Source organism: Micromonas pusilla (assembly GCF_000151265.4).
Source record: "Micromonas pusilla CCMP1545 genomic scaffold MICPUCscaffold_10, whole genome shotgun sequence".
Classification (NCBI taxonomy): Eukaryota; Viridiplantae; Chlorophyta; class Mamiellophyceae; order Mamiellales; family Mamiellaceae; genus Micromonas; species Micromonas pusilla.
This window is the reverse complement of record NW_003315891.1, coordinates 276918-302970: the sequence shown is the minus strand read 5'-3', so window position 1 is coordinate 302970 and position 26053 is coordinate 276918. Positions and strand designations below refer to the sequence as shown.

General features: G+C 70.1%; 15 protein-coding genes across 15 annotated transcripts; 9 read left to right on the top strand and 6 right to left on the bottom strand.

Moving 5' to 3' along the window:
• Positions 1-408: 408 nt before the first annotated feature.
• Positions 409-2633, top strand: MICPUCDRAFT_51075 (uncharacterized protein; the record flags this gene model as incomplete). Its single annotated transcript, XM_003061622.1, has 3 exons — positions 409-1245; positions 1391-2094; positions 2246-2633. 3 exons carry the CDS (start codon positions 409-411, stop codon positions 2631-2633), a joined length of 1929 nt encoding a protein of 642 aa, XP_003061668.1.
• A 140-nt stretch (positions 2634-2773) lies between these two features.
• On the top strand, positions 2774-3775 carry MICPUCDRAFT_51074 (uncharacterized protein; the record flags this gene model as incomplete). The annotated part of the gene is made up of 1 exon (XM_003061621.1): positions 2774-3775. One exon carries the CDS (start codon positions 2774-2776, stop codon positions 3773-3775), a length of 1002 nt encoding a protein of 333 aa, XP_003061667.1.
• Positions 3776-4637: 862 nt separating this feature from the next.
• On the top strand, positions 4638-4913 carry MICPUCDRAFT_8619 (uncharacterized protein; the record flags this gene model as incomplete). The annotated part of the gene is made up of 1 exon (XM_003061620.2): positions 4638-4913. A coding segment is annotated over one exon (276 nt), but the record flags the coding sequence as incomplete, so codon positions are not given.
• Positions 4914-4994: 81 nt separating this feature from the next.
• On the bottom strand, positions 4995-5366 carry MICPUCDRAFT_51072 (uncharacterized protein; the record flags this gene model as incomplete). Its single annotated transcript, XM_003061367.1, has 1 exon — positions 4995-5366. One exon carries the CDS (start codon positions 5364-5366, stop codon positions 4995-4997), a length of 372 nt encoding a protein of 123 aa, XP_003061413.1.
• A 142-nt stretch (positions 5367-5508) lies between these two features.
• On the bottom strand, positions 5509-6390 carry MICPUCDRAFT_51071 (uncharacterized protein; the record flags this gene model as incomplete). The annotated part of the gene is made up of 1 exon (XM_003061366.1): positions 5509-6390. One exon carries the CDS (start codon positions 6388-6390, stop codon positions 5509-5511), a length of 882 nt encoding a protein of 293 aa, XP_003061412.1.
• Positions 6391-6483: 93 nt separating this feature from the next.
• On the bottom strand, positions 6484-7233 carry MICPUCDRAFT_51070 (uncharacterized protein; the record flags this gene model as incomplete). The annotated part of the gene is made up of 1 exon (XM_003061365.1): positions 6484-7233. One exon carries the CDS (start codon positions 7231-7233, stop codon positions 6484-6486), a length of 750 nt encoding a protein of 249 aa, XP_003061411.1.
• Positions 7234-8102: 869 nt separating this feature from the next.
• MICPUCDRAFT_51069 (uncharacterized protein) lies at positions 8103-9440 on the top strand (the record flags this gene model as incomplete). Its single annotated transcript, XM_003061619.1, has 1 exon — positions 8103-9440. The coding sequence occupies one exon, from the start codon at positions 8103-8105 to the stop codon at positions 9438-9440; it is 1338 nt and encodes a 445-aa protein (XP_003061665.1).
• Positions 9441-9532: 92 nt separating this feature from the next.
• Positions 9533-10804, bottom strand: MICPUCDRAFT_62878 (g2-like myb-family transcription factor; the record flags this gene model as incomplete). Its single annotated transcript, XM_003061364.1, has 1 exon — positions 9533-10804. The coding sequence occupies exon 1, from the start codon at positions 10565-10567 to the stop codon at positions 9533-9535; it is 1035 nt and encodes a 344-aa protein (XP_003061410.1). The 5' UTR covers positions 10568-10804.
• A 1079-nt stretch (positions 10805-11883) lies between these two features.
• Positions 11884-14829, top strand: MICPUCDRAFT_62876 (uncharacterized protein; the record flags this gene model as incomplete). Its single annotated transcript, XM_003061618.1, has 2 exons — positions 11884-13467; positions 13638-14829. Coding segments are annotated over 2 exons (2776 nt in total), but the record flags the coding sequence as incomplete, so codon positions are not given.
• Positions 14830-15173: 344 nt separating this feature from the next.
• On the top strand, positions 15174-16134 carry MICPUCDRAFT_62875 (uncharacterized protein; the record flags this gene model as incomplete). The annotated part of the gene is made up of 1 exon (XM_003061617.1): positions 15174-16134. The coding sequence occupies one exon, from the start codon at positions 15174-15176 to the stop codon at positions 16023-16025; it is 852 nt and encodes a 283-aa protein (XP_003061663.1). The 3' UTR covers positions 16026-16134.
• A 530-nt stretch (positions 16135-16664) lies between these two features.
• On the bottom strand, positions 16665-17162 carry MICPUCDRAFT_51065 (uncharacterized protein; the record flags this gene model as incomplete). The annotated part of the gene is made up of 1 exon (XM_003061363.1): positions 16665-17162. One exon carries the CDS (start codon positions 17160-17162, stop codon positions 16665-16667), a length of 498 nt encoding a protein of 165 aa, XP_003061409.1.
• Positions 17163-19875: 2713 nt separating this feature from the next.
• MICPUCDRAFT_20161 (uncharacterized protein) lies at positions 19876-20856 on the top strand (the record flags this gene model as incomplete). The annotated part of the gene is made up of 1 exon (XM_003061616.1): positions 19876-20856. A coding segment is annotated over one exon (981 nt), but the record flags the coding sequence as incomplete, so codon positions are not given.
• Positions 20857-21638: 782 nt separating this feature from the next.
• MICPUCDRAFT_51063 (uncharacterized protein) lies at positions 21639-22338 on the bottom strand (the record flags this gene model as incomplete). Its single annotated transcript, XM_003061362.1, has 2 exons — positions 21639-21944; positions 21976-22338. 2 exons carry the CDS (start codon positions 22336-22338, stop codon positions 21639-21641), a joined length of 669 nt encoding a protein of 222 aa, XP_003061408.1.
• A 508-nt stretch (positions 22339-22846) lies between these two features.
• On the top strand, positions 22847-24151 carry MICPUCDRAFT_62870 (uncharacterized protein; the record flags this gene model as incomplete). Its single annotated transcript, XM_003061615.1, has 1 exon — positions 22847-24151. The coding sequence occupies one exon, from the start codon at positions 22847-22849 to the stop codon at positions 24149-24151; it is 1305 nt and encodes a 434-aa protein (XP_003061661.1).
• A 380-nt stretch (positions 24152-24531) lies between these two features.
• MICPUCDRAFT_41566 (uncharacterized protein) lies at positions 24532-25844 on the top strand (the record flags this gene model as incomplete). Its single annotated transcript, XM_003061614.1, has 2 exons — positions 24532-24969; positions 25092-25844. 2 exons carry the CDS (start codon positions 24532-24534, stop codon positions 25842-25844), a joined length of 1191 nt encoding a protein of 396 aa, XP_003061660.1.
• Between the last annotated feature and the right edge of the window lie 209 nt (positions 25845-26053).

Sequence of the window (26053 nt, the reverse complement as noted above, 5' to 3'; positions counted from 1 at the left end):
CGTGGCGGCGTCCCCGGCGCGAGGAGTTCAGCGTACGCGACGGAGAACGGCTCGTCGTCCGCGCGCTTCGCCGCCGGCGGCGACGGGGCCCTCTTCTTCGACGTCGACGCGGACGCCGCGACGAAGACGCGATCGTCCGTCGACGACGAGGACGACGACCGGCCTCTCGGCGCGGTCGACGGCGCGGACGCGCCGGCGTTCGCCGTGGACGCGCCGCATCCCATCTCGGGCGAGCGCGCGCGCGCGCGACGACCGCGGTCCTCGCTCGAGACGCGCGCTTCTTCTTCCCGCCGCGCGCGCGCCGTCGGCGCGCCAGCGAGTCTGGTCTCGATGCGGCACGTCATCCGTCGGACACGACGAACGAAGAGACGCGACTGCTTCTGTTCACTTCCGCCCGCGCGAGATCCGATGCCTCGCGCGCGGGGACCGAAGGTCCCCGTCAGCGCCGCGGCGCTCTCCGACGCGCTCGGGGACGCGTGCGAGATCGTCTCCACGTGGAGGGACGATCTCCTCGTCTCCGACGCCGCGTGCGGGACCGCCCCGGTCGAGGCGCGGAACGCGAGGTGCGCGCGCGGACGGACGGAGTCGGCACACCACACTCGAGTCGATCGACCGCGTTTCAAATCGCTCGCACCCTTCCCCGCGTCTTCTCCGCGTCTCGCCGCCCATCGCTCATCGCCCATCGCTCATCCTCCCCAACTCCGTCGTCCGCGTCGTCGCAGGTTGCAGTCGTACGAGACGCGCGCGGCGGGGACGCAGACGACGGACCCCGCGAGCGCGCGAGCCTCGGACGCGCGCGCGTCCGAGGACGAAAACCTCGCGCGATTCGTTCGCGCGGTGACGCCGTCGATGGAGGAAGCGCTCCGAGAGAACGCCGCGAGCGAGACGTTCGCGGAGGATTTCTACGAGAGCGCGCTCGGCGGCGACGACGACGACCCGTTCGACGCCGCGGGCGCGGAGTGCGTGCACACGCTCCGGCCGCGGCCGACGCCGACGGACGGCGCCGAAGACGCCGACGACGCCGACGCGAAATTTTGGCGGCGGCTGAAGCCGACGGGCGTCTCGTGGAACTGTAACGGCTACTCCCTCGCCGTTTCGTACGGCCGCTTCGACGTCACCGGCTGGTGCGACACCCCCGGCGCGGTGTGCGTCTGGAACCTCCGCCGCGCGGACGTGCGCGCGGACAGACCAGATTTCACGATCGAGCACGACGTCGCGATCCAGGTGCGCGCGTTCTGTACACTGGTTCCCATACGACCCTGTTCGCGTGGTGAACGCCGATCCTTAAGGACTTTGCCCGGCGCATCTCACCGTTCATCCCTCGCTTTCAATACCCGCGCTCGGCGCCTTTCAACTCCAACTGACGCCTTTCAACTCCACCCCGATCCAGTGCGTCGCGTTTCACCCGACGCGTCCCGCGACGCTCGCGTGCGGGTCCTTCGACGGCGACGTCTCCGTGCACGACCTCAGCGCCGAGGACGGCCCGAGATGCATCGCGCGCAGCGGCGGAAACTCGGACGCGATGCACAGGGAGCCGGTAACGGCTGTGTCGTGGCGGTTTAACCTCGCGGAGGCGTCGAAGACGAGCGAGAAGGACCGCGCGTACGACGTCGTCACCGCGGGGACGGACGGGCGGGTGTTCGCGTGGAACGTCGGGCGCATGGAGACGCCCGCGTACGGGTACGAGTTGCGCGCGGCGAACGCGCGGAGCCAGGGGCGGGTCGTCACGTGGGGGGTCTCGTGCGTCGATTTCGGTGGAGGTGAAACGCACGACCCCGGGGCGTTTCTCGCCGGCGGCGACGGCGGCGGCGTGTTCAGATGCGCGACGCACGACACCCCCGCGTCGCGCGCGGAGTTCCACGCGTCCGTCGCCGGCGGCGCGCTCCCGAACCTGCGGTCGCCGATCAAGCACGAGCACGACGCGCACGCGGGGGCGGTGCACGGCGTGCGGCGGTGCCCGCGCGACGGCAAGCTGTTCGCCACCGCGGGCGCGGACGGCGCGTTGCGGGTGTACGCCAGGCGCGCGTCTTCGCCGCTGTTGACGTTGAGGCGCGTTCTATCTCACGCCGGTCCCCACACGACCGCGTCGGCGTGGTGAACGCCGATCCTTAAGGACTTTATCTCCCGTCGTCTCTCTCCTCCCATCCCCCGCTTTCAATCCCGACACACTTCGACGCCTTTCAACTCCGTCTGACGCCTTTGAACTCCACCCCGACGTTCGCTCGTGTGGACCCTCGACCCTAAGGCCGTCGAAGGGCGCGCTCTTCGGGCTCGACTGGTCGCCGCACCGGCCGCTGTTGCTCGCGGTCGGCACCTCCGACGGCGACGTCGTGTTGTACGACCTGTCTCGTTGCGGCGCGGGGGACGCGTCGCAGCCGTTGACGTCGTTTCGAGCGACGGAACCCTCGGACGGCGGCGCGGCGCGAGGGGGCGGCGGCGTCGGCGCGACGCAGGCGCTCGCGTTTAACCCGGCGTTGCCGGAGTATCTCGCGAGCGCGGACGGCGACGGCGTGCGGGTGTGGGAGTTGGGGGTGGGGTTGAGGAGCGAGCGCGCGGGGGAGAGGAAGGCGCTGGGGAGGTTAGCCGCGAGCGATACGTCCGCGGACGCCGCGAGAGCGTTGCGGCGGCGGTAGCGGCGTGGACGAGTACACGCACAGTAGAAGCGGAATAAAAACAGCCGCGCGCGTTTAAAAATTAAAAAATTTAATACGAATCACATTCGACCGCCTCGTCAGGACCATCCGCCGCGGACGTGCACGGGACGGACGACGCCATGCCCAAAGGAAAGGTGAACATCGAGACCCCGGCGCGATACAACGACTTTTACGACGAGTGGTTAGAGGACACGTACTCGTACTCGTGGAAGGCTCCGAGCCCCGGGTCGCTTCGGGGTAAGATCCGTAAATTCCTCGAGGAGTACGACGTCACGGCGTCCTCGCTCCAGCGCGTCCTCAGCGTCAACGCGGGGTCGTTCACGCAGTTCATGACGGGGAAGTACAAAGACCCGTGGGCCGCGACGCAGAACGGGACGTACCGCGCGGCGGCGTACTTCTTCCACGTCGACAAGCTGCTCGGGAAGGACGGCATCATCCACCAGCTGAAAGCTACGCGCGCGAACGCGACGAACGCGGGAGGCGCGGGCGCCGCCGCCGCGGGCGCCGCCTCCGCGGGCGCCGCCGCGGGCGCGAAGGAGAAGGGCCTTCCCGACGTCTCCGGCGTCGTCGACGTGACGGACGACTCCCCGGTGTGGCTCACCCCCGCGGAAGTCCGAGCCGAGGTGAGCGCTTTAAAACGCGCGCGCGCGTTCACCAACGCCGACCTCGCGCGCGCGGTGCTGGGCGACGCGTTCACGCAGAGCCGCTACCAGCTCGTCGGCAAGTTCTTAAACACCGGCGGCGAGTTCGGCGGCGCCAACCAGGACGTCTACGCGCCCATGGCGAGGTTCGTGGAGAAGTGTCGGGTGGCGCTCGGAAAGCCAAAGTCGAAGAAACGGCTCGCGTTGGAGGCGGAGACGCAGCCGGGGCGCCGGGTGCGTCCTCCTCGCGCACTGGTCCCCATACGACCCCGTTCGCGTGGTGAACGCCGATCCTTAAGGACTTTTCCCGGCGTCTCTCTCCTCCCACCCCTCGCTTTCAATCCCCGCCCGCGACGCCTTTCGACTCCATCTGACGCCTTTCAACTCCACCCCGCCGTCGCTGGAACGACCCTCAGCCGTTCCTGGGCGACGACCCGAACCGGAAGTACCTGGCGCCCGCTTCCGCGAAATTGTTCCTGAAGAAGGATCACATCGGGCGGACGGTGATCGGAGGCGACTGGTATTTAGGAGCGGAAGGAAGACGAAGGCGGGCGGCGCGCGGCTGCGCGCGCGGCTGCGCGCGGGCGCGGGGGCGGGCGCGGCGACGGCGACGACGCGCGCCGAGCCGAGGACGGCGCGCGAGGCTCGACGACGAGGGAGAGGAGTAGTGCGCGCGCGCGACGAATGGGGAGAAGAAGAAGAATAGAAGCGCAGGATAGACGAGGGACGACGGGAATACGAAGTGACGCCGCTCGCACGAGTCCGGCAGTAAAAAGTTGTTGTGCCTCTCATCGCTCGTTTGCCAGTCGTCTGCCACTGCGCGCGCCGCTGCCGCGCGCCACGTCTCAGATCTCGACGCGCGGACTCCGCGAGGCACGGACGGCACCGCTCGCGCGTCTCGCTCGAGGTCGCGACAGCGAACGCGCGCGCGCGGAAAGAGCTCGAGTCCGCGGGCGTCTTCGCGCGGCGCGGACGGCGGCGGGCGTCGAGGCGGAGGCGGCGGGCGCCCGCGAGGAAGGGAGGGCGTCCGATGGGGGCGCTCGGGAGGGTTCTTCGCGGCGCGCTCGCGTCGACGTCGCGACGGCTCGTCTCCGCGCCGTCGCGACGCGCGGTCGGCGGCGACGCGTTCTCGTCCTCCTCCTCCTCCTCCCACCGCGCGTGGTCGTCCTCGATCGCGCCGTTCGCGTCGGAGTCGGCGCCGTCGCCGAGCGGCGCGACGCCCGCGGCGACCGCGCGCGACGACCTCGCGCTGACGGAAGCGTGCGTGCGTCGACTCAGAGAATTAGCCGCGTCCTCCTCGGGAATCACCGAGGGGGGCGCCGAGAGCAAACAACCGAACGACGACGGCGCGCCGCTGCTTCGCGTCGCCGTCGACGGCGGCGGGTGCTCCGGGTTCCAGTACAGCTTCTCCCTGGACTCCGCGCCGGGGGTGAAGCCGAACGACCGGGTGTTCGAACGCGACGGCGCCAGGGTCGTCGTCGACGACGTCTCGTTGACGTTCTTGAAGGGCGCGACGGTGGACTACGTCGAGGAGATGATCAAGAGCTCGTTCGCGATATCGGATAACCCGAACGCAGAGAGCGGGTGCGGGTGCGGGTCCTCGTTCGTCGCGAAGTGACGCGACGCGACGCGCGCGGCGTCGCGTAGCTAGGCTATTCTTCATTCATTCATTCGTCGACGTCGATCGAACAGAACGCGTCTATTTTTTTAATCCTCCGCTCCCGCCCGCGTCGCCGTCGCCCTTCGCCTCCTCCGCGGCGGAACGCTTTGCGCCTCGTCGCATCGCGTCCTCGATCGCCGCGAGCTTCGCCGCGCTCCCGAGCGGCGAAGGTCTCCCGAACGCCTCCCTCGCGATGCCCGCCGCGCGAGCGCGACCCGCGACCGCGCGCGCGCCCCCCCGCGGAAAAAACACCAACTTCCACACGAGGCTAAACCGCGCCCGGCCTCCCGCGGCGACCGACGGCGGCGACACCCTGTGCCGCACGTCCTGATCCATCAGCACGAGCCGACCCGGCGCTGGCCGCACGAACGCCCCGACGCCGCCGCCGTCGCCGTCGCTGTCCGCGAACATCGTCTCCGCGTCCCACTCGGGGTAGTTCCGTACGAGCAAACGTCGGGGCGGAGTTGAAAGGCGTCAGACGGAGTTGAAAGGCGTCGAGGTGTGTCGGGATTGAAAGCGAGGGGTGGGCGGAGAGACAAGCCGGGAAAAGTCTTTAAGGAACGGCGTTCACCACGCCAACGCGGTCGTATGGGAACCAGTGTATAGAACGCACCTCAGGCTTCCACTCGGCGTTGAGGTACACCAACGCGGAGACGAAGAGGGGCTTGCCGGGCTCGCCGTTGACGTAGTCGCCGTACGCCTCGACCCACGCGCTCTCCGGGTCGAACGACGACGGGTCCGCGTCGAGATGCCACGCGAAGTCGTCCCCGCGCGTGGCCGCGTTCGCGACGAACGCGTCGCAGCGGTAGCGGCGCTCGCGCGCGCCCCCGTCGTCGTCGTCGTCGTCGTCGACGCCGTCGTCCTCCTCCGCCGTCGGCGCGCGCTCGAGCGCGTCCGCGGGCATGTGCGCCACGATCCACTCCGGGTACATCGCCTGCAGCCTCGAGTGGAACTCCACGAACGCGTCGTCGTTTCTCGAGTGCTCGAGCTCGATATCGCGCAGCGCGTCGCGCGTCAGACCCCAAGTCGGCGAGGCGCCGTTCCGATCCGCGGTGCGTCGCTCCCAACGCGGACCCGCGGGGCCGCCCTCGCCGTCGCCGTCCGCGTCCGCGTCGGACGTGATCCGCCGCAGGAACGCGTCGCGCATGGCGTCGTCGATGACGCCGTCGAGCGCGACGACGTGCGACGTCGAGACGCGGCACCCCGCGGGGGCGACGACGACCGAGGAGGAGGACGACGACGGCGTCCGGCGAGACGACGCGACATCAACGTCTGAACGCCTCGCCTCGACGAAGCGCGCGTCGAGGGCGACGTTCAGGACGCACTTCGCGCTCGACGGCGACCACGTCGTTTTGTCGCCGCGCGTCGCGAGCGGGCGGCACAGAGGCGGCAGCGCGGCGGGCGCGACGCCGCCGCCGTCGCCCTCGCGCGCCATCGCGATGTGGATGGACGTTCCGAGGATTATGAATGCTTTCATCAACTGTCAACGCCAAAAGAAAGCTGGCGCGCCGCTCTCTCGCTCATCTCGTCACTTCGCCTTCGCCGCCTTGATCTTCGCCGCGGTCGCCGCCGCGTCCTCCGCGCTCACCATCCTTGGCGTCCCCTCCGGCGGGTCCGAGCACATCTCCGGCCCGATCGAGCTGTCGTCCACCATCGTGAAGCACGGCACGTCCACGTACTTCCCGTCTCTGTACGCGTGAATCTTCCCGACGCCGTCTAAAAACGGCAGAGACACCATCGCGGCGAACTCGTGCACGGACGCGCCGAGCTGGTCCACGAGGTCGAACCCCGCGAGCGCGGTCCCGCCGGTCGCGATGAGGTCGTCGATGAGAACCACCCTGTCGCCGCTCGATATCGCCCCGACCCGCATCACGGTTTCATCCGTGGAGTATTCCGTGACGTACTTCCCGCTCGAGACCAACACGCCCGGGAGCTTGCCCGCCTTGCGTATCATCACGAACGGCAGCTTCAGCGCGAGCGCGATCGGCGGGCCGAACAGGAACCCGCGCGCGTCGAACCCGGCGATGTGCGTCGGGCCGTTCTCGGGACCCTGCGCGCGGTACCGCGCCACGAAGAAATCGATCACGAGCTGGAACACGGCCGGGTCTTCCGTGATCCCGGAGACGTCGTAGAAGGACGGGACGTCGTGCGGGGAGTATTTCGGGCCGTACCACGGCAACGACTTCGCGATGGTCTTCACGCCGTCGTCGGCTTGGTCGAGGCAGAAGTGCTTCGGGCCGAGCTCTTTCGTCGCGGGGAGGGCGACGGACGGCGACATGACGACGTCTTCTTCGGGGGATTCGCGTCGTCGCTCGCGGAGGTAGTGCCTGCCGTAGCGGTGGTGCCGCGTGAGATGGCGCCGGTGCGTGTGGTGGATCGCGGCTCGGTCGCTCTCGCGGCGACGGTTGTGCGGTCGTCGCGGTGGTCTGAGGATGGGCGGTGGGAGAGGCGCGGGGAGGCGTCAGTCGGTCCAAGGCGAGGCGAGGCGAGGCGAGTTCGACGGGCGGACGCCCTTCTTCGCTAAAATCCTCGGACGCGCCGAGACGACGCGCGACGGGAGGCGAGCGGGCGCGTCGCGGGCGACGTCGTCGTCTTCGCCGCCGCCGCGGGCGACGCCGGCGCCGGCGCGGCGTCCCGGAGCGCGATGCGGCCGCGGGACGACGCGCCGGCGGACAGATCGAGCGATCGATCGCGACCGCCGACCGATCGATCGGCCCGCGCGCGGATGACAGACGACGACGACGACGACGACGACGACGACGACGACGACGACGACGCGGGGCGACGAGGAAGCGCCGGGCACGCGGACGAGGCGACGCGATGGACGGCGCGGGGTGATGGTCTCACCTCGCGTCGGTGTTGAGGATCTCGACGCGCGCGCGCGTGACGAGTGTGACGAGAAGCTTCGACGCCATCGCCGCCGAGCGTTCGCGTTCGCCGGTCGCCGGTCGCGGTCGCCGCGTTCGCCGTGCGCTGCTGCGCTGCGGTGGTCCTGCGGCCGTTTCTCGCCCTATGGAGTTCTAGTCCGAAAGGACGACGTACGAGTACGAGTACAGACCGTACTCTCGGAGGGTTTCGCCGCGTCAGCTTCTTCCATCTCCGTCTCGACGACTCCGCCGCGCGCGCGACGAGCGGCGTCCGCGCGCGATGGCGACGGCGACCGCGCGCGCGTCGACGCCGCGCGCCGCCGCCGCGCCGCCTTCGCCGCGCGCCCTCTCTCGCCGCCGGCGCGCGCGCGCCCCGCGGCGCGCGGTCCCCGCGCGCGCGCGCGTCGCGACGACCGATGAAGACGCGAGCGCGAGTCGTCGTCCCTGCGCCACCCTGCGCGACGCGCGCGCGACGTCCGCGCCGCTGGCTGATGCCCTCGGCGACGGCCCGGACGCCGTCCCGGACGGCCCCGCCGTCTTCGCGCTGCTACTGCGCGGCGACAGCGGCGACGGCGACGACGACGTCGCGTACGTCGGGGCGTCGAAGCGCGCGAGGGAAGCGATCGCCGCCGCGGCGAGATCGCTCGCGTGCTCGTCGTCGGAGCTCCGCGTCGCGCGCGCGTCGCTGCCGAAAGCGTCGAGGAAGCCCGCGCTCCGAGCCGCCGCGGCGGCGTGGATCGCGGAGCTCGGGCGCGTCCCGTCCGGGAACGCCGCGGAGGACGAAGCCGAAGCCGGCGGCGCGGGAGGAGGAGGAGGAGTAGAAGAGGGCGCAAGAGAGCGGCCGACGCGACGCGGAAGGAAGGCGACGATGGCGGACGTCGCGCGCGTCGTGATCTCCGCGGACGCGACGAAAGCGCTGTGCGAGGACGGGTTCGTCGTCCTCGACGACGTCCTCCCGCTCGAGTTCTTCGCCGCGGCGCGAAAGGCGTGCGAGGCGCTCAAGGCGGACGGGAAGATGGAGGCGCTGGGGCAGGACGGACGCGACGACCTCGTCGGCGTGCTCGACGCCGCGGCGTTGCCGCGGGGGGGGAGCGCGTACGGGGGGGTCACTCCGCTGGCGGAGCTCCTGCTCGCGATCCCGGACGCGCTCAGGGCGAGGGCTGGCGGGAGCGGGGGAGAAGACGATAAAGAAAACGGTCGATTTAAGGGCGTTACGAAGAAGAAGACGACCGCCGCGGAGGAGACGCGCGCGAGACTGAAGACGGCGACGCCGCCGCCGCGTCTGATGCTCGCCAACTACCCGGGCTCCGGCGCGCGGTACGTCTCGCATCTCGACAACGACCCGAACGACCCGGGGCACCTCGAGGGCGAGATTGGCTCGCGCGCGTGCGACCGCGCGGTCACCGCGATCGTGTACATGAACGACGGGTGGGAGGAGTCGCGCGGCGGGTGCCTTCGGATCGTGCGGCGGAGCGAAAACGGCGGCGGCGCAAGCGGCGCGGTAGACGTCGCCCCGAGCGAAGGCCGACTCGTCTTGTTCGACTGCCGGCGCGTCCCGCACGAGGTATTGCCCGCGCATCACACGCGGTGGGCGATGACCGCGTGGATCAACGACTGACCGGCAATTACCAGATGGAAAGACTAGCTACGCGACGTCGTAATATCGTCGCCAGCTGCTATGCGTGCCCTCTTCTCTACTCGCGTCTCGCGTCACTTCCCCCCTCCCGCGTCGGGCCCTCCCGCCGCGGGCGCGGAGCACCCCCCGTCTGCGATCGCGGACGCCGCCGCCGCCGATGTCATCGCCGCCGATGTCATCGCCGCCGACGTCATCGCCGCCGACGTCGCCGCCGCGCCCGCGCCCGCGGACCACGCGCCGCCCGCGTGACCCGGGAACCCCCACCCGTGCGACGCCATCGCCGCCGCCGCCGCCGCCGCCGCCGCGCTCGACGACGCGTCTTTCCCCGGAACGCCCCCGCCCGGACGATAATTCGCCACGTAGTTCATGAAACTCTGCGCCGCGGCGGCGCCGTAGGGATCCGACGCGGACGCGCCCGGAAGCCCCATCGTCGCCGCGCCCGAGCCCGCGCACGCCGGCGGCGCGGGCGGCCAACTCGCGTACATCCCGCCCATCCCGCCCATCGCGGCTCCCATCGCGCCCATCGCGCTGTTGTACGCGGGCATCTGCATCAGCGCGCTCATGTTAGGCATCGTCGCCGGCATCGACTGCATCGACGGCATCGACTGCATCGACGGCATCGACGGCGGAAGCCCCGCGTGCATCTGCTCGATCGTCGGCGTCGGCGGCGGGAACGCCGCCGCCGCGGGGAAGTGGTAAGGATGCGCGCGTCGCATGACGTCCGGCGGCAGCGGCGCGTTCGGGGGCACGCCCGCGAGACGTTTCAAGTACAGCCGGTACTTTTGAAGGTGCGACGCGACGTTCTCGCGCGTCATGCCCTCCACGTTCATGAGCTGTAAGATCGTCTTGGGCACCGCGTTCGTGATCCCCAGGTGATTCACCGCCGACATGAACCGCACGTGGAGCTCCGGGGTCCACACGAGCCGTCGCTTCTTCGTCGCGCGCCCGGAGGTGGCTTCCTTTTCGCCGTCGCTGACGCGTTTCTCGCCCGTCACGGTCGTCGCCGTCTCCGTCTCCGCGGCGTCCGCGTCCGCGTCCGCGTCCGCGTCCGCGTCCGCGTCCGCGTCCGCGTCCGCGCCCGCGTCGCCGTCGTCGTGACTGGTTCCCATGCGACCGCGTTCGCGTGGTGAACGCCGTTCCTTGAGGACTTCGTCGTCGCCGTCGCCGTCGCCGTCGCCCCCCGCGCCTTCGCCGCCTCCCGCCGTCGTCGCGGTCGCGGCCGTCTTCGCGCGCTCCTCGTCGCGCGCGCGCGCGGCCGCGATCTCGTTCTCCAGCGCGTTCCAATTCTCGTCGAGCTCTTTGCGGATCGGCGACGGCGAGACGGCGGCGGCGGGCGCGGCGGGCGCGGCGGCCGCCGCGGGCTCGACGTTCTCTTCCGCTCTCTCGATGGGCGGCGGCGTCGCGGATGGCTTCGCGATCGCGGCCGCGGCCGCGCCCGCGCCCGCGGCGGGCGGCTCCGTCGGCGTCTGCGCGCGGGAACGACGCCGGGGACGGAGGGAAGGATGGCGGTGAGAAAACAGTTTAACAGTCGACGGTCGGGCGTGCGGGAAGTGGTATCGGATGGATTTTGGATGACTGCACGCGGACGACGGAAGACGCGTCCGCGGCGCGGCGCGATCGCGCGATCGAGCGCGCGGCGGGGTGGGGATCGCGCGAGCGACGCGACGCGGGCCGATCGCGCGATCGTCTCGCGTCGCGTCCGCCGTCGACGCCGCGCGCGCGCGCGACGCGCGCGCGATGTTGAGTCGGGATTAATCCAATCCGTCTGTGATGCGCGCAGGTCGCGCACGCACCGTCGTCGCCGCCGCGCCGGCATCGCGCGTCTCCGCGTCGCGCGCCTCGAGAGATCCTGTGGAACGCGGCGGGAATGGATCGTCAGCATCGTCTTCGAGGCGACGCGAGCGAGCGAAGGGAGCGCGTCTCGTCGCGTGACGCGCGCGCGCGGCGAACGCGTCGCGCGTCGACGCGCCTTGCTGGTCCGCCATCGCGGGATTAGTAGTTACACACGCCGTAACGCCGTCCCGCGCCGCCGCGCTCCGTCGCTCGCGCGCGCGCCGAGCGACCCTTCCCGTCGCGGTTAACAACTTATCGGTGCCTCCGCGCTGACGTCCTCGCCCTCCGCGCGTCGTCCGCGCGGTGAGGGGAGTGACGCGCGGACGTCGCGCGCGCGATGCGCCCTCGACCGGCGCGACGGCCGTTTAGGCGAAACGCCAAAATCGCGCCGCGCGTTGATTGGCGGAGTATCGACTCTGTCGGCGTCAACGAGTCATTTCGCGCCAAGTACGATTCGCACGATTATGCAATATGCGCCGTACGATTCGCCCGATTATGCATAATGACCGACCGACCGCGTTTCTCTCTTCGATCGATCGATCGATCTTCGTCTCGACCAGCGCAGTGCCGAGCGCACGACGCCGGGGCGACGATGGCGACGCAGGGCGCCTCGCGCGCCGCGCGGGAATGGCGCGACGAGGATGCTGCGCGCGCGGGCGAGTCCGACGACTCGGAGGCGCTCGTCGTCGACGGCGGCGGCGGCGGCGAAGTCGACGCGCGCGGCGCGGGGATTCCGATCGCGCCGAGCGACGCCGGGGCGGGCGGCGTCCCCGTCGCGGAGAAGACGGACGCGGAGGTGATCCACGCGATGAGGATGTTCTTGGCCGCGCAGCAGGCGTCGGTGGCGAAGGCGCCCGCGGCGGCGCCCGCGCCGGCGCCGAAGCGCGCGCCCGCGCGTCCGCCCTCGCCGCCGATCTCGACGACGACGACGACGGACGACGCGAGCGACGATCTCGCGGCGACGGTCGCGCGCCTGGAGAAGCAGCTCGCGGACGCGAAGAAGAAGCTCGAGGCGCAGGCGAAGTCGAAGGCGAAGTCGACGCCGAAGAAGCGCAAGGCCGCGAGCGCGGTCGCGAGCGCGGGCGCGGGGAGGAAAAAGCCGTCGAAGGCTCCCGCGGACGAGACGCCGCGATCGCGCGCGAGGATCGACGTCGCTCCTCCTCCTCCTCCGAAGACGACGACGACGACGACGGCGACGACGGCGCCGCCGCGTCGACCGAATGACGATGACGGCGGCGACGACGACGACGACGCGAGCGACTTTGGCGCGGAAATCTACGGCGACGACTCGGACTCGGACGACGCGCGCCCCGCGTCCGCGTCCGCGCCCGCGCCCGCGCCGGAGACGCGGCGACGCTCGCCGACGCCGCCGCCGCCGCCGCCCCCGACGACGAAGCCAACGACGCGCATGCTCTCTTCGCTCCCAGACGCGCCGAACGCGACGCGCGAGGAGGTCGTCGCCTGCGCGGCGTTCCCGGCGGGGCGGCCGACGGAGACGCACTACGAGCTCGAGAACGGCGGCGGGTTCGCGTGCGGCGTCGCGGCGTGCGGCGCCGTGGTCGCGACGAAGACGGGGTTGAAGATTCATCTCGCGCGGGTGCACGCGAGGAGACGCGTGGACGATCGCGCGCTGGTCTTCGAGACCGTGGACGCGCTCCCGGCGCGCCTGAAGAAGACGAAGGCGGCGAGAGGTAGGACGGTCGTCGCGAAGAAAGCCGCGCCGCCGACGGAGTACGTCGTCCCGTCGCAAGACGCGCGGCCGGCGACGCGCGCGTCGGACGATCGACGCGCGTCGGACGATCGACACGCCGGCGCCGCGTCCTCCGCCGCGCCTCTCGCGAGCTTGACGTGGGACCAGCACGCGGCGTTCCTGCGGTTCCACGCGTCTCGAGCGCGGCTCGTGTCGTCGCTTCCGACGGGGCTCACCGCGCGCGCGCTGCGGACGCTGTACGCGCGCGTCGAGCGCGAGCAACGGCGGTACATGTCGTGGCTCGCGAGAGAGAGTGTCAACGCGCATCGAAACAGGATGGGGCCCGTCGCCGTGGAGAGGGCCGCCGCGGAGTGGGCGGCGTTCACCGGCGAGGGCGGCGCGCGCGTCGTCGCGACCGCGCCGAAGTTGATCACGATTCGCGGGCGGATGCGTCTGACGGACGGTCGAGCTCCGGCGTCCGAGCAGGTGCGTTCTATGTCACACTGGTCCCCATACGACCGCGTTGGCGTGGTGAACGCCGTTTCTTAAGGACTTTCGCCGGCGTCTCTCTCCGCACACACCTCGCTTTCAACGCCCGCCCTCGACGCCTTTCAACTCCGCTTCTGACGCCTTTCAACTCCGCCCCGACGTCGCAGCGGCTCGACGACGGCGGCGGCGCGGCGCGCGGCGACGGCGACGCGACGATGACGCTCGTGAAAGTCTACGACGCCGCGTTCGAACGCCTGCCCGGTCTCCCGAACCTCCCGTCGCGAGGCTCGCGCGTCGCCCCGCGCGCGACGGTCGTCCGGCCGTCGCTCGGCGGCGGCGGCGCGGACGCGTCGCGTCTGGACGAACGCCGCGCGTCCCTGCGCGACGCCGCCGCGAGCGCCGCCACCGCGGCGGCGAGCTCGCTGATCGAGGACGACATCACGCGCGACATCGCGAGGGAGTCGCGCGCGGACGTCGTCATGTCCGCGGCGGCGTTCATGACGCTCGTCGCCACGGACGCGCGCCGCCGCGACGGTTCGTGGGACATACCGATCACGATGACGCGCGCGGACGACGACGACGACGACGACGACGACGAGAACGAAAACGAAAAGGACGCCGCGAGAAACAGAGCGAGGAAGGTGATGTACGTCGACGCGCCGCTGCCGACGAGGGATCTCACCCCCGCGACCGCGCGAAGGCGCGCGGCGGGGGTGTACGAGCGCGAGATGACGCACCGCGCGACGCAGAGCGCCGCCGCCGTCGCCGCCGCGCGATTCCGCGGCGTCGGTCGCGTCGGCTCCGCGACCGCGTTGACGGCGGCGACGGACGCGGGAGGCGCCGGAGCCGGCGGCGCCGGCGCGGCGCGCGGCGTGCAAACGCGCGCGCTGTTCGCCCTCGGCGACAAGCGCGTGCTCGTGCGATCGCGAACGACGCTGCGGGACGAAGCCACGGGCCGGGGCGTGGTGTTGAAGTGCAAGGTGGATCACCGCGCGGGCGCGGACGACGCCGAGGACGACGACGCGGACGGCCGCGGCGGCGGCGATCGCGGCGACGACGACCCGGACGCGTCGGACGCGTCGGACGCGTCGGATTTCGACGACGACGGCGCGGGAGGAGGAGGCGGAGGCGGAGGCGCGCGGAGACGCCGCGGCGCGAGGGCGGCGGGGGACCGCGAGGAAGTTTCGCGCGCGGAAGCCGCGGAGTGGTGGGCCTCGCTCGCGGTCAGACCCGGCTCGACGCTCGCGCTCGCGCGCGTCGGCGCGTACGGCGGCGTCTTACTCGACGTCGAGAGGAAGACGATCGACGACGCGCGCGCGTTCGGCGCGGACCCGACGCCGCCGCCGCCGTACTACGAACCCTCGTCGCTCGCGCTTCAACTCGACGGGGGCGACGTCGGAAACGGAAACGCCGGCGACGACGACGACGACGACGACGAGGACGGCGACGAGATCGTCGTCGGCGGCCAGTGGTTCACCCGCAACGGCTTCGACCCCGCGGACGCCGCGCGCGCGCTGTCGCGCGCGCTCGACGACCTCTCCTCGCTGCCCGTCGGCCGGTACATCATCTCCCTCCGATGCGGCTCCGACGTCGTCGACGTGTACGAGGAAAAGCTCGAGACCGAGGAGGCGAAGTCGAAGCTCGAGGCGTCGAGGAGCGAGGGCGGAGGCGACGACGCGCTCGCGCTGACGCTCCCGGAGTTGATGCCGGCGGGGGTTGAACCGCTATCAAAAGCGACCTCGCCGCCGCCGCCGGAACATCGCCGCCCCGGCCGCCCCAGGAAGACGCTGGAGGACCCGCCTCCCGGCGCGCTCCCGCTCGCGTTGGCGGCGGCGGGGGTCGGGCCGACGTCGACGCAGTCGGCGATCTTGCGCGGCGTCACCGGTGGCGGCGTGCACCGCCGGCGAACGAACGCGAGCTTCCTCTTCGGCGCGTCGCCGCTGGACAGGTTGACGGAGAAGAGGGCGGCGAGGGAGCCTAAGCCGGAGATCGCGGAGCCGCTGCCGCCGCCGCGCGCGCGCGCGTTTCGAACCGCGGCGGAGTCGCAGTCGTCGTCGTCGCGCGGTCCGAAGGTGGGCGTCACGTACGACGTCCACGTGGCGTTCGAGACGTGCGCGCGCCACGCCGCAAAGGTGGCGGCGATGCGAATCGACGGGGGGAACCGCGACGGCGGCGGCGACGAAAACGGCGAAAACGGCGAAAACGAAGACGCCGAGACCCCCGCCGACCGCGAGAAGCGTCGCAAGCAACTCGACACCCTGTTCGAGGTGCTCCCGCCGACGATCCACGCTCCCTCGCACGTCCGACGGACGTTCACCCCGCACGGCGACCCGCCGACGCAGTCATCGCGACGCGCGCGCAAGGCGTGGACGTCGCTGCTCGAGCCGCCGTCCGAGGACGCGGCGGCGGCGCGCGGCGGCGGCGGCGGCGGCGGTGAGACTGCTTCCCATACGACCCCGTTCGCGTGGTGCACGCCGTTCCTTAAGGACTTTTCCCGTCGTCACTCTTCACCCGCGCTTCCCTTTCAACGTTTGACCGGTAAGACGTTCGACTGACCGATCGCTTCACCCACGCAGGCGGCGGCGCGCGCGCGGGCGGCTCCGGGGGAGGACCGCGAGAGGATGACGAGATGGCCGAGGAGTGGCAGCGCGCGAAGAAAGCCGCGGCGGCCGCGCGCCGCGAGCGATGGGGCCCCGGCGGCGGCGGCGGCGGCGACGCCGCGGTCGTGAAGGGCGTCAGGTACTGCCACGCGTTCGCGCACGGCGGGAAGTGCGCCGCGGGGGAAGACTGTCTGTTTCCGCACCTGACGGTTCGCGAGGCGCGCGCCGCCGCGCCGAGCGGCGTGAACGGCGAGGAGGGCGCGGACGAGGAGGAGGAGTGCGCGGTGCGGCCGAAGAGCGCGTACGGGCGGCTCAGTTCGGTGTCCGGCGCGGGGGGGTGGGCGAACGCGAACGCGGGCGGTAAGACGTCGTGGTTTTGAACGCGCGCGGCGGGGGGACGTCGATTCGTCTTTCGTCAAAATATTGAAAAACTCGCAAGCGATACGGGTAAGGTGCAAAGACTACTAATACACGCCACACCGCGTTCGCGCTCTCGTCTTTCGTGCGCGCGGGGGGGGCTCAATGTTCATACATTACGCGTCGTCCTCCTCCTCCTCCTCCTCGTCGTCGTCGTCGGTCGCTCGTCGCTCGATCTCACTCGATCTTGTCGTCGAGCCAGTCGATGTCGCACGCCTCTGACTGCTTCAGCGACGTGTTGACCACGTCCGAGAGCGTGCCGTCCTCGTCCCCTCCCGGCGCCGCCGTCGCCTCGTGGTACCTCGCGATCGCGGCGTTCACCGCGACCGTCGCCGCCTCGCAGTGCTCCGTCCGCCGCGGCGTCGCGTGGATCGCGCACGCGAAGGCGTCGCGGCGGGCTCGAGACGCGCGGTCGCGTTTTCGAAGCGCCGCCGCGAGCGATACCGTGGACGTGCCCGCGTTCCCTTCCACGAGGGATCTCGGGTAGAGCATGCCGTAGACGTGCGAGATGTCCGCCACGGGGACGACGCGCGGCTCGGTGGGCGCCTTCGAGGGGCGCGGGGGCGGCGTCGCGACGGGCGCGCGCGCGTGCTGGCGCGTCGCCGCGCCCTCGACGAGGGAGCGTCGGAGCGCGGCGGGGTCGAGCTTAAACGAGGCCGCGGACGACGAGGCCATTTCTCGAGGCGTTCGAGTTCGCGAGGGCGCGTCGGCCGCGCACGGCGAGGAAGCGCTCGAGGGCTGGAGACGACGCGAGGGGGTCGAACGACGTCAGCGGCGGGGTTCGCGCGCGCGGAGGGCGACGATGAAGCGCGCGCGTCGACGGAGAATCCGAAAGCGCGTCGCGCGGGTTTCACGCGCTTGCTTTTCAAGATATTCCCCCTGAAAGGATCTCAGCACTAACGGACACACCAGAAACGAACGAGACGCGCGCGGGGCGCGCGGGCGTCTCGGTCGCGACGACGGACGCGGGAAGAGAGACGGGCGTACCTTTTGCCGACGAGTGCGATCGAGAGGCGCGCGGGGGTCGCGCGCGTGCAATGAAGCGCCGTCCCGTAAAAGCGCGCTAAAGGCGAAAAAAGTGTCCGAACGACCTTTCGTGCCTCGTCACAACTCCTCGTCACCGATCGAAACGACGTTGTTATGGGTGTGACACTGGGTGTGACCGTTTGCCCATATGCGCGTACGTGGAATCCGTACTACGGATACTACGGAAGGAAATCCGGCCACGATTTGCTTCCGAACTCTTCGTACGACGATTTTCGAGGGCCCGAGGGTCGGGGCTGACGCGACCCGCCGCACAACCCGGCGAGGTCGCGCACGACCGCGCGCGCTCGCGTATCGCGGCGGCGAACATGGGAGGGTACGTCCCGTCCTCGCGAACGCCCAGATTTCCACGCCCGTCGCGCGACGTTTCCCCCGCCGACGCGCCCCGATTGCGTCCGCGCGGCCGTCGCGTCATTCGCAGACACAAAAAATGCACTCGCCCGCCTACAGTGTATCTCAAATCGCGCCCCTCCCCCCGTCCCCCGTGTCGATCGCCCGCAGGGAGCCGCGCAGCCCGCTGAGGGTGGACGTCGCGCGCGCGGACGACCTCCCGCACGAGGGCGCGTCCCCGAAGAAGCGCACGCCGCGGAACAGCAAGAGCGGGAAGAGCCCGAAGAGCCCGATGAAGAGCCCGCAGTCGTCGCCGTACGCGGAGCAGCGATTCGGGGAGATGCTCAGCAGCGTGGACCGGCGATCGAGCGACGCGAGCGTCCGCGGCGGCGATCGCGACGCCGCGCGCGGCGGCGGCGGCGTTGGCGGCTCGAGCCCGGACGGCGACGCGGGCGGTCGTCGTCTGTCCGCGGTCGAGCGCGTCGCGCAGTCCGCCGAAGACGACGCGCAGCTCGCGGGCGGCGTCACAGCTGGCGGCGACGCGGCGAGCCGACGACGCGACTCGAACGCGTCCACGTCCGACGTCTTGCGCGACTCCGACCTCCCCGGCGCGCCCGGGCGGTTCTTATCCTGGCTGAAGCAGTCCCCGACGCTGGAGGGGACGTTAGAGAAGCACAAGAGCGAGACGTTCTTCGGGCCGGCGTTGCGGCTGTTCGGCGTCGGCGTGAATCGCTGGAAGCTGCGTCACTACGTCCTGTACGATAACCACCTGTTCTGGGGTCGAGGGTTCAGCCGCATGTACGGCTACGGCACCGTCCTGAGCGCGAGGGCGAGCCCGGAGGACGGCGAGACCGCGTTCGCGCTCGAGCTCGTGACGCACCCGAAGAACTCGCTTCGACGCCGCGGGATGGAGAGCGTGGAGGTGTGGGAGCGCCTGTACGGGTTCTGCTGGAACACGCAAGGGTACGAGGAGCGCATCTTCCGCGCTGGGAACACGCTCGATCGCGACCGGTGGATCCTCGCGATCAACAAGTCCATATTCTCGAGCGGGAACTCGATGCGAGGGGGGCGGTCGTCGTCGTCGTCGTCGTCGTCGCGAGTCGAGGTGAAGGAGGTGGACGGAGGAGGGACGCCCACGGAGGCGATGCACGCGACGGTGGAACGCAGCGTGTTTTCCGAGGAGCCGACGCGATCGCCGACGCGTTCGCCGAATCGCGGCGGCGAGCGCGACGATCGCGACGACGCGGGCGGGTGCTGCGGCGGCGCGGGGGAAGAGTCGAACGACGATTCGAGAGCGACGACGCCGCGTCGCGCGTCCACCGAGAGCGCGAGCGACGACGACGAAGCCGCGGAGACTGCGGCGGCGTACGAAGCGCGAGAGCGGAGCGGGTTGTGGACGCCGAGGGATCCCTCCGGGGCGGAGGCCGCCGCGGTCGCGGCGTGGGAGGAAGCGTCCGCGGCCGCGCTCGCGGCGAACGTCGCCGCGGAGGAGGAGGCGCGGAGAGAGCTCAGGGCGTCGAGGAGACGAAGCGGAAGCGGAAGCGGCGGCGGCGGGTCGATCGCGGGGTCGGACGCGATGGATTCGACGTCGTCGTTCGCGACGGATGCGTCGACGGAACCGTCGGACGCCGCGTCCACGTTACGCCGCGGCGACAGCGTCCCCGCGGAGTGGCTCGCCGCGGGCGCGGGCGGGTTCGGTCCGGACCGGCGCGCGCGCGGAGGTGGAGACGACGGCGACGACGCGCCCGCGGCGCCGGCGCTGCGGAAGCAGTCGTCCTTGGGCGCGGGCGGCGCCGGCGCCGGCGGCGGCGGGAGCGTCCGCGGCGTCAAGTTCGAATCCGGCGCGAACGGCGAGGCGAACGTCAAGCGCAAGGTCAGCTTCCGCGAGGAATCGCTCGAGGAGATGAAGCTCTACGCGCCGACGCCGACGCGAAAGAACCCGGGCGGCGTGGGCAAGACGCCGTCGCGTTTGGCGCCCTTCTCCGGAAAGGGCGGCGAGCGCGGCGAGGGCGGTATGGTATCGGGGCGAGAGAAGGGCGTCGACGACGCGCTCTCGTCGGACGAAACCCTTCTCCTTCCCGCGCTGGACGACGACTTCGGCACGGAACGCGGCGGCGAGAAGCGGCTCCAGGCGCTCAGACTCGCCGCGGGGCGGTGGGTCATCCCCCCCCACGAGCTCAAGCTCGGACGACGCATCGGCGAGGGCAGCTTTGGCGAGGTGTTCACCGCCGATTGGAACGGCACGGAGGTGGCGTTGAAGCAGACGCACGATAAGGTGCTCTCGAAGGACACCGCGGAGGAGTTGAGCGGGGAGATTCGCATGATGCAAGGGATGCGGCACCCGAACATCGTGTTGTTCTTGGGCGCGGTCATCGAATCGCCGAGGGTGTCGATCGTGTGCGAGCTCATGCCTCGAGGGTCGCTGCACTCGTTGCTTCACGGGAAGGCGCGCGGCGGCGTGGAGTTGTCGCATAACGGACGACTGCGACTGCAGATGGCTCAGGACTGCGCGCGCGGGATGAGCTACCTGCACTCGCGCGCGCCCGCGGTCGTGCATCACGACCTGAAGCCCGCGAACCTTCTCGTGGACGCGCACTGGACGCTGAAGGTGTCCGACTTTGGGATGAGCCGGTTAAAGTACAACTCGCGCTTGAAATCCGCGCGACGCTCCGGCGACGCCTCCGGCGACGCCTCCGACAAAGCCCCGGGCGGAACCCCGGAGTGGATGGCGCCGGAGGGCCTCAGAAACGAGCACAGCGACGAGCGCAGCGACGTGTACTCGTTCGCGGTCATCCTGTGGGAGCTCATGACGTTGGAGTATCCATGGGAGGAGCTCTCGTCGCCCGTGCAGATCGTCGTGCAGGTTGCGTTTTTGCACCGCAGGCCGCGACTGCCGACGTGGCTGCCCACGGAGGCGGTCGCGCTCCTGCAGCGGTGCTGGAACAAAGACCCGAACAAGCGCCCAGCGTTCACGGAGATCTTAGAGAAGCTCAAGGCGGACGACATGCCCGAGGCGTGGGCGGACCGGCCGTCGCCGCGCGCGCGGGAGGCGGAGGCGGCGAAAGACGCGGCGGGCGCGGCCGGACCGGGGAGCGGCGGCGACGGCGAACCGCCGGGTCCCGGCGGGCCGCCAAAGACCGAGGCCGAGGTCGTCGTCTGCGCGGACGACTTCATCACGATCAAGGGCCTCCCGTCGATCAAGACGCCGAAGGCCAAGGTGAAAGCGCCGTCCGCGCTCGGACCGAACCGCCCGTCGAGCAGCGACGAGAGCAGCGACGACGGCGACGGCGACGGCGACGGCGCCGACGCCGACGCGGACGCGGACGGCGCCCCGAAACTTCCGCCGATCCCACCCCACGGCGACGGCGGCGGGTTCAGCTACGACCGCGCGAAGCACCTCGCGACGACGCCGCGGGCGACGGAGGAAGCGCCCGCGTCGCCGAATTCGCCCGCGCTCGAAGCCGCCGCGGCGGTGCTTCCGCGGCTGCCTTCGCTGAAGATCGTCAAGCCGCCGAACGCGATCGTGTGAGTAGCGTACTATCGCGAGGGTATTTATCGTGCTTTGTGATGATCGATCGTATTTATAGAGTCGAAGCGTGATGTGACCGCGCGGCAGACGCGTCGGCGTCGGCGACCGCGCGTGAAGGCTTTTTCGTCGTCCCGTCGTCTGCGGCGTGGCGTACGTCGACGATACATCACCACACGACGCGCCCTTTCTCGCGCCCTTTCTCGCGGGTCCGCAGGTCGTGAACGAGATTCGAACCACCGCGCTCGGGCTCAAGCGCGTCCAGTGTCGCGTCTGCTCCTCTCGCGAACCCACGTGTCATCTTCGCGGACTCTGCGCCGCCGCCGCCTGCGTCCGCCGACGCGTGTTGTTTTCGACGCGAAGTCTACGTCTTCGCACTCGTACGGTACGCTCACGTCGTGCATCTCCTCGCATGCCGTCAACATGCCCTTCAAATCCATCTCAAAGGTGTCCTCGAGGAGCTGCTCCGTCAGCACGTACGTGTCTCGGTTGCATAGGCACGCGGGCAGCGAAGCGTCTTCGTCCGAGCCGACCGCGTTCGCGATGGCGTCGCAACACTGTTTCGATGTCGACGACACCGCGATGCACGGGAAGTAACTCGGGCAGCTGTTCCGTGAACTGCGTCGTGTCGCACACAGCCGCGGGCGTGTGAGGGGTACCTATGTCTACCCCTGGCGCTGTGGGGGACGAGTCGTACGCGGCGTCGACATGCGCTTCTTCGCCGCCGTCGTGATGCGGATGCGGCGTCGAATGATGCGGCGGTGGCGCCGTGCCGCTCGCGTGCGCGTGCGGCGGGTGCGTTCCACTCCACGCGTACGGGTACGTGTGCTCCGCGCGACCCGCGCGCGCGTGCGGCGCCGCGGGAGAGAGGTCCACCCCGAGGGCGAGACGAGGGGAGGACAGCGCGCTCAGCGCGAGCGCGAGAAGGAGAAGGTGCGCGATGCGCGCCATGACAGATGATGCGCGATGTGCGTAGGCTGTGCACGGAACCGACCGCGCGCGAACGGTGAGTAGTGTAGCGCGGAGAGGAGGACTGCGTTTATTTATTTCGACGTCCGTTCGAAGCCGTTCGAAGGGTCGAGGCGGCAGACGAGACGGCACGCGCGGTCGCCGCGTCCGCCCGCACGCAGCGTTCGGCCATCATGGACCCGAGCATGATCACCCCCGAGATGATGGCGTTCGCGCAGAAGCAGATGGAGAACATGTCCCCGGAGCAGATGGTGCGCGTCCCTCCTCGCCGCCCGCGCGCGCGCGGGAAGGAAGGAAGGAAGGGATCTCGCGCGCGTTCCCGCGCTCGCCGTGAGCCGCAAGATCCGCGTCGCCGTCCGAGGGAGACGACCGGTCGCGCGCGCCGCGCCGCGCCCCGCCCACCGTCCCGTCCCCACCCCACCCCCTTCCCCGCCCGCGATCTCACGTCTTCATCTATCTCCTTCTCCCGCGCCGTCGATCACAGGCGCAGATGCAGCGGATGGCGGCGAGCATGGGCGGCCCCGGCGCGATGCCCCCCGGCGCGGCGGATCAGTTTAAGAACATGAGTGCGGACGACCTCAAGCGCGCGAGCGAAGAGCTCAAAGACATGGACCCGGAGACGCTCAAGTCGACGATGAACGCCGCGCAGTCGCAGATGCAAGGGCAGCAGGACTACGTCATGCGCGGCGCGGAGCAGCTCAAGAGGGACGGGAATAAGCTCGTGGGCGAGGAGAAGTTCACGGACGCGATCGAAAAATACATGCGCGTGAAGAACAACCTGCAGGATATTCAAACGCCCGCGGCGAGGGCGTTACGAACCTCGTGCATGCTCAACATGTCGCTGTGCTTCAACAAGACGAAGCGGTACAACTCCGCGGTGAGCGAGTGCACGGAGGTGTTGCTAGGCGACGGGCGCTCCCTGAAGGCGTACTACCGCAGAGGGCAGGCGCACTACGCGAAAGGAGAGCTCGCGCGCGCGGTGAAGGATCTGCGCCGCGCGGTCAAGCTCGCGCCCGGGGACGAGACCGTCGCCGCGGAGTGCGCGAAAGCGGAGAGCGACATGAAGGAGAAGGGCGTGGTGGACGAGGACGACGGCGCGTGCCCGGCGTTTGAAGGACCCGATCCGTCGTCGGCGCCGCCGGCGACGGCGAACCCGGGGGGTTCTGGTTCTTTCCCCGGGATGCCCCCCGGGACGTCGCAAGCGCAGATGGATCAGGCGATGAAGATGATGAAGGACCCAGCCGCGATGAGCAAAGCCGCGGAGATGATGGAGAACATGTCCGAGGAGCAGCTCGAGGAGATGCAAAAGATGGCGGGCGCGCCGAAGCTGGACCCCGGGATGGCGAAACAGGCCGCGGCGATGATGAAAAACATGGACCCGGAGGCGATGAGCGGGATGATGGAGATGGCGGCGAAGATGCGCGAGGGCGGGGGCATGCCCGGCGGGGGGCCGTCGTTGGGCCCGGACGGTCAGCCCACCCCGGAGATGATGGCGGCCATGACGGAACAGATGAAGGACCCGAAGATGCAAGAGGCGATGAGCTCGATGATGAAGAACATCACCCCGGATCAGCTCAAGGAGATGACGAAAGCGAGCGGGATCAACATGACGGACGAGCAAGCGGAGCAGACCGCGAAGATGATGCAGAGCATCTCGCCGGAGACGATGGCTCGCATGATGAAAGTCGGGAGTTTCTTCCAAGGGACGTTCGCGCGCTTCAGGAGGACGTATCAGGCGCGTTCTATACACTGGTCCTCATACGACCGCGTTCGCGTTGTGAACGCCGATCCTTAAGGACTTTTCCCGGCGTTTCTCTCCTCCCACCCCCCGCTTTCAATCCCCGGCCTCGACGCCTTTCAACTCCAACTGACGCCTTTCAACTCCACCCCGACATCGCTTTGTATGGAATGGCCCTCAGTGGGCGGCGAGGAACAAAGTCACCGCGAGCGCGCTCGCGGTCGCGCTCTTCGCGGTGTTCGTGTCTTACGTGATGCGGTGGGGGTGGTTCCGCAGGGCGGCGGCCCCGGACGCGACGGCGGAGAAGCCGGCGGCGGCGGCGGAGGAGGAGGAGGACGAGAACGTTTTAGGATTTTAACGACGCACAGCACACGATGACGACGTGTTCGCGTGCACTCGCATCACTTCGCGGCGCGCGCCGCACGAGCGCTCGCGAGATGTCGTCCTCGCGGAAGGTGGCGACGAAATCGAGCGGCGGGCGGTTCGGCTGGGTCGTCGCCGCCGCGCTCGCGATCGGGCACGTCCTCCGCTCGCTCCGCGGCGGCGGAGGAGGAAGAGAAGGTCGCGGTGGAAGCGCCGTTCGCGAGAGGAACGACGCGAACGCGTTCGTCCTGAGCGTCGAGCTCGAGTTCAAGACGCAGGCCGCGGCGGACGCGCTCGTGAAGGCGTGGGGCGACGCCGCGGACTGGTGCCGCGTCAACGAGCCGACGCTGCTGCACTACGAGATCGCTCGGTCGAACAAGGACGAGTCGCCGCTGCGGTATTCGATATTCGAGCGGTACCGATCCCTGGAAGACTACCTCGGCCTGCACAAGAACACGGTCGCGTTCAAGACGTTTCGGCCGAAGATGCAGGCGATGCAGGACGCGGGGGAGGTCGTCGTCGCGGGGCAGTCGTACTACGAGCTCGGCAAAGGGTTCGTGTCCGGGTGAGGGCAGGAGGCAGATGGCGAGGGAGGGATAGGCTTTGATGAGAAAGATTATTTCACGTCGCGCAGTCTCGTGTCGTCTTCGTCCTCCGCTCGTCCCACTCGTCGCTCGCGCCCGCCGCACGCCCGGAGGACGTCATGTCGTCGCTCGCCGCGCCGGCTCTCCCGGCGCTTCGCGTCGCGCCGTCCGCGCGCCGACGTCGCGATCGAGGCGTCCGCGTCGCCGTCGCGTCGTCGTCGCCGTCGTCGTCGCCGGCGCCGGCGCCGGCGCGTCATCTTCATCATCCTCCGCCTCCCGACGACGCCTCGCGCCTCCTCCCTCCGACGCCGCAGCGCGTCGCGGACGTCTCGCGGACGCTCTCGATCCCGCTCCCGAACCTCCGCCCGCTGAAGGACACGCCGTCGTCGTTCCTCCTCGCCGCGAAGATCGGCAGCGCGGTGATACTGACGACGTGCGTCGGCGGTCTCGTCGCGCACAACGTCGCGCTCGCGGCGAGGCGCGCGATGGGTGAGGACGAAGACGGCGACGGCGCGCCGTCGAGGGACATGTCCGACCTGGACTGGGAGCTGGGGTACTCGCACAACTACGGGAAAGGGTACGGATACGCGTACGGATACGCGTACGGGCACGCGTTCGGGGACGACGAGCTCACGACGCGTCGGCCAAGGCTGAAGCGCCTCCCGACGCGAGCGAAGGCGTCCGACGCCGACGACGCCGCGGCGAAGAAGGAGCCGTGGAGCGAGAGCGCGAACCCGGCGAAGCGGGCGCTGGGCAAGATCGGGAGCGCGCTCTGGGGGCTGTGGGACGCGATTCCCGCGTGATGACGAGGACGATATCATAGCTCTAGCGTAGCCGCCGCCGTCGCGTGGGCGGGGTTCTCGAAACCATGCATCATTCGCATTCATCTTTTCGTCGTCGCGCGCACATCGCGTCGACGCTGATCATCGCTTCCCTCGCGTCGTCACTGCTCGCCGCGCCGACCCCCATGTGGGTCGAAGCGTACGCGGTCGTCTGGACGATCTTGGTCTCG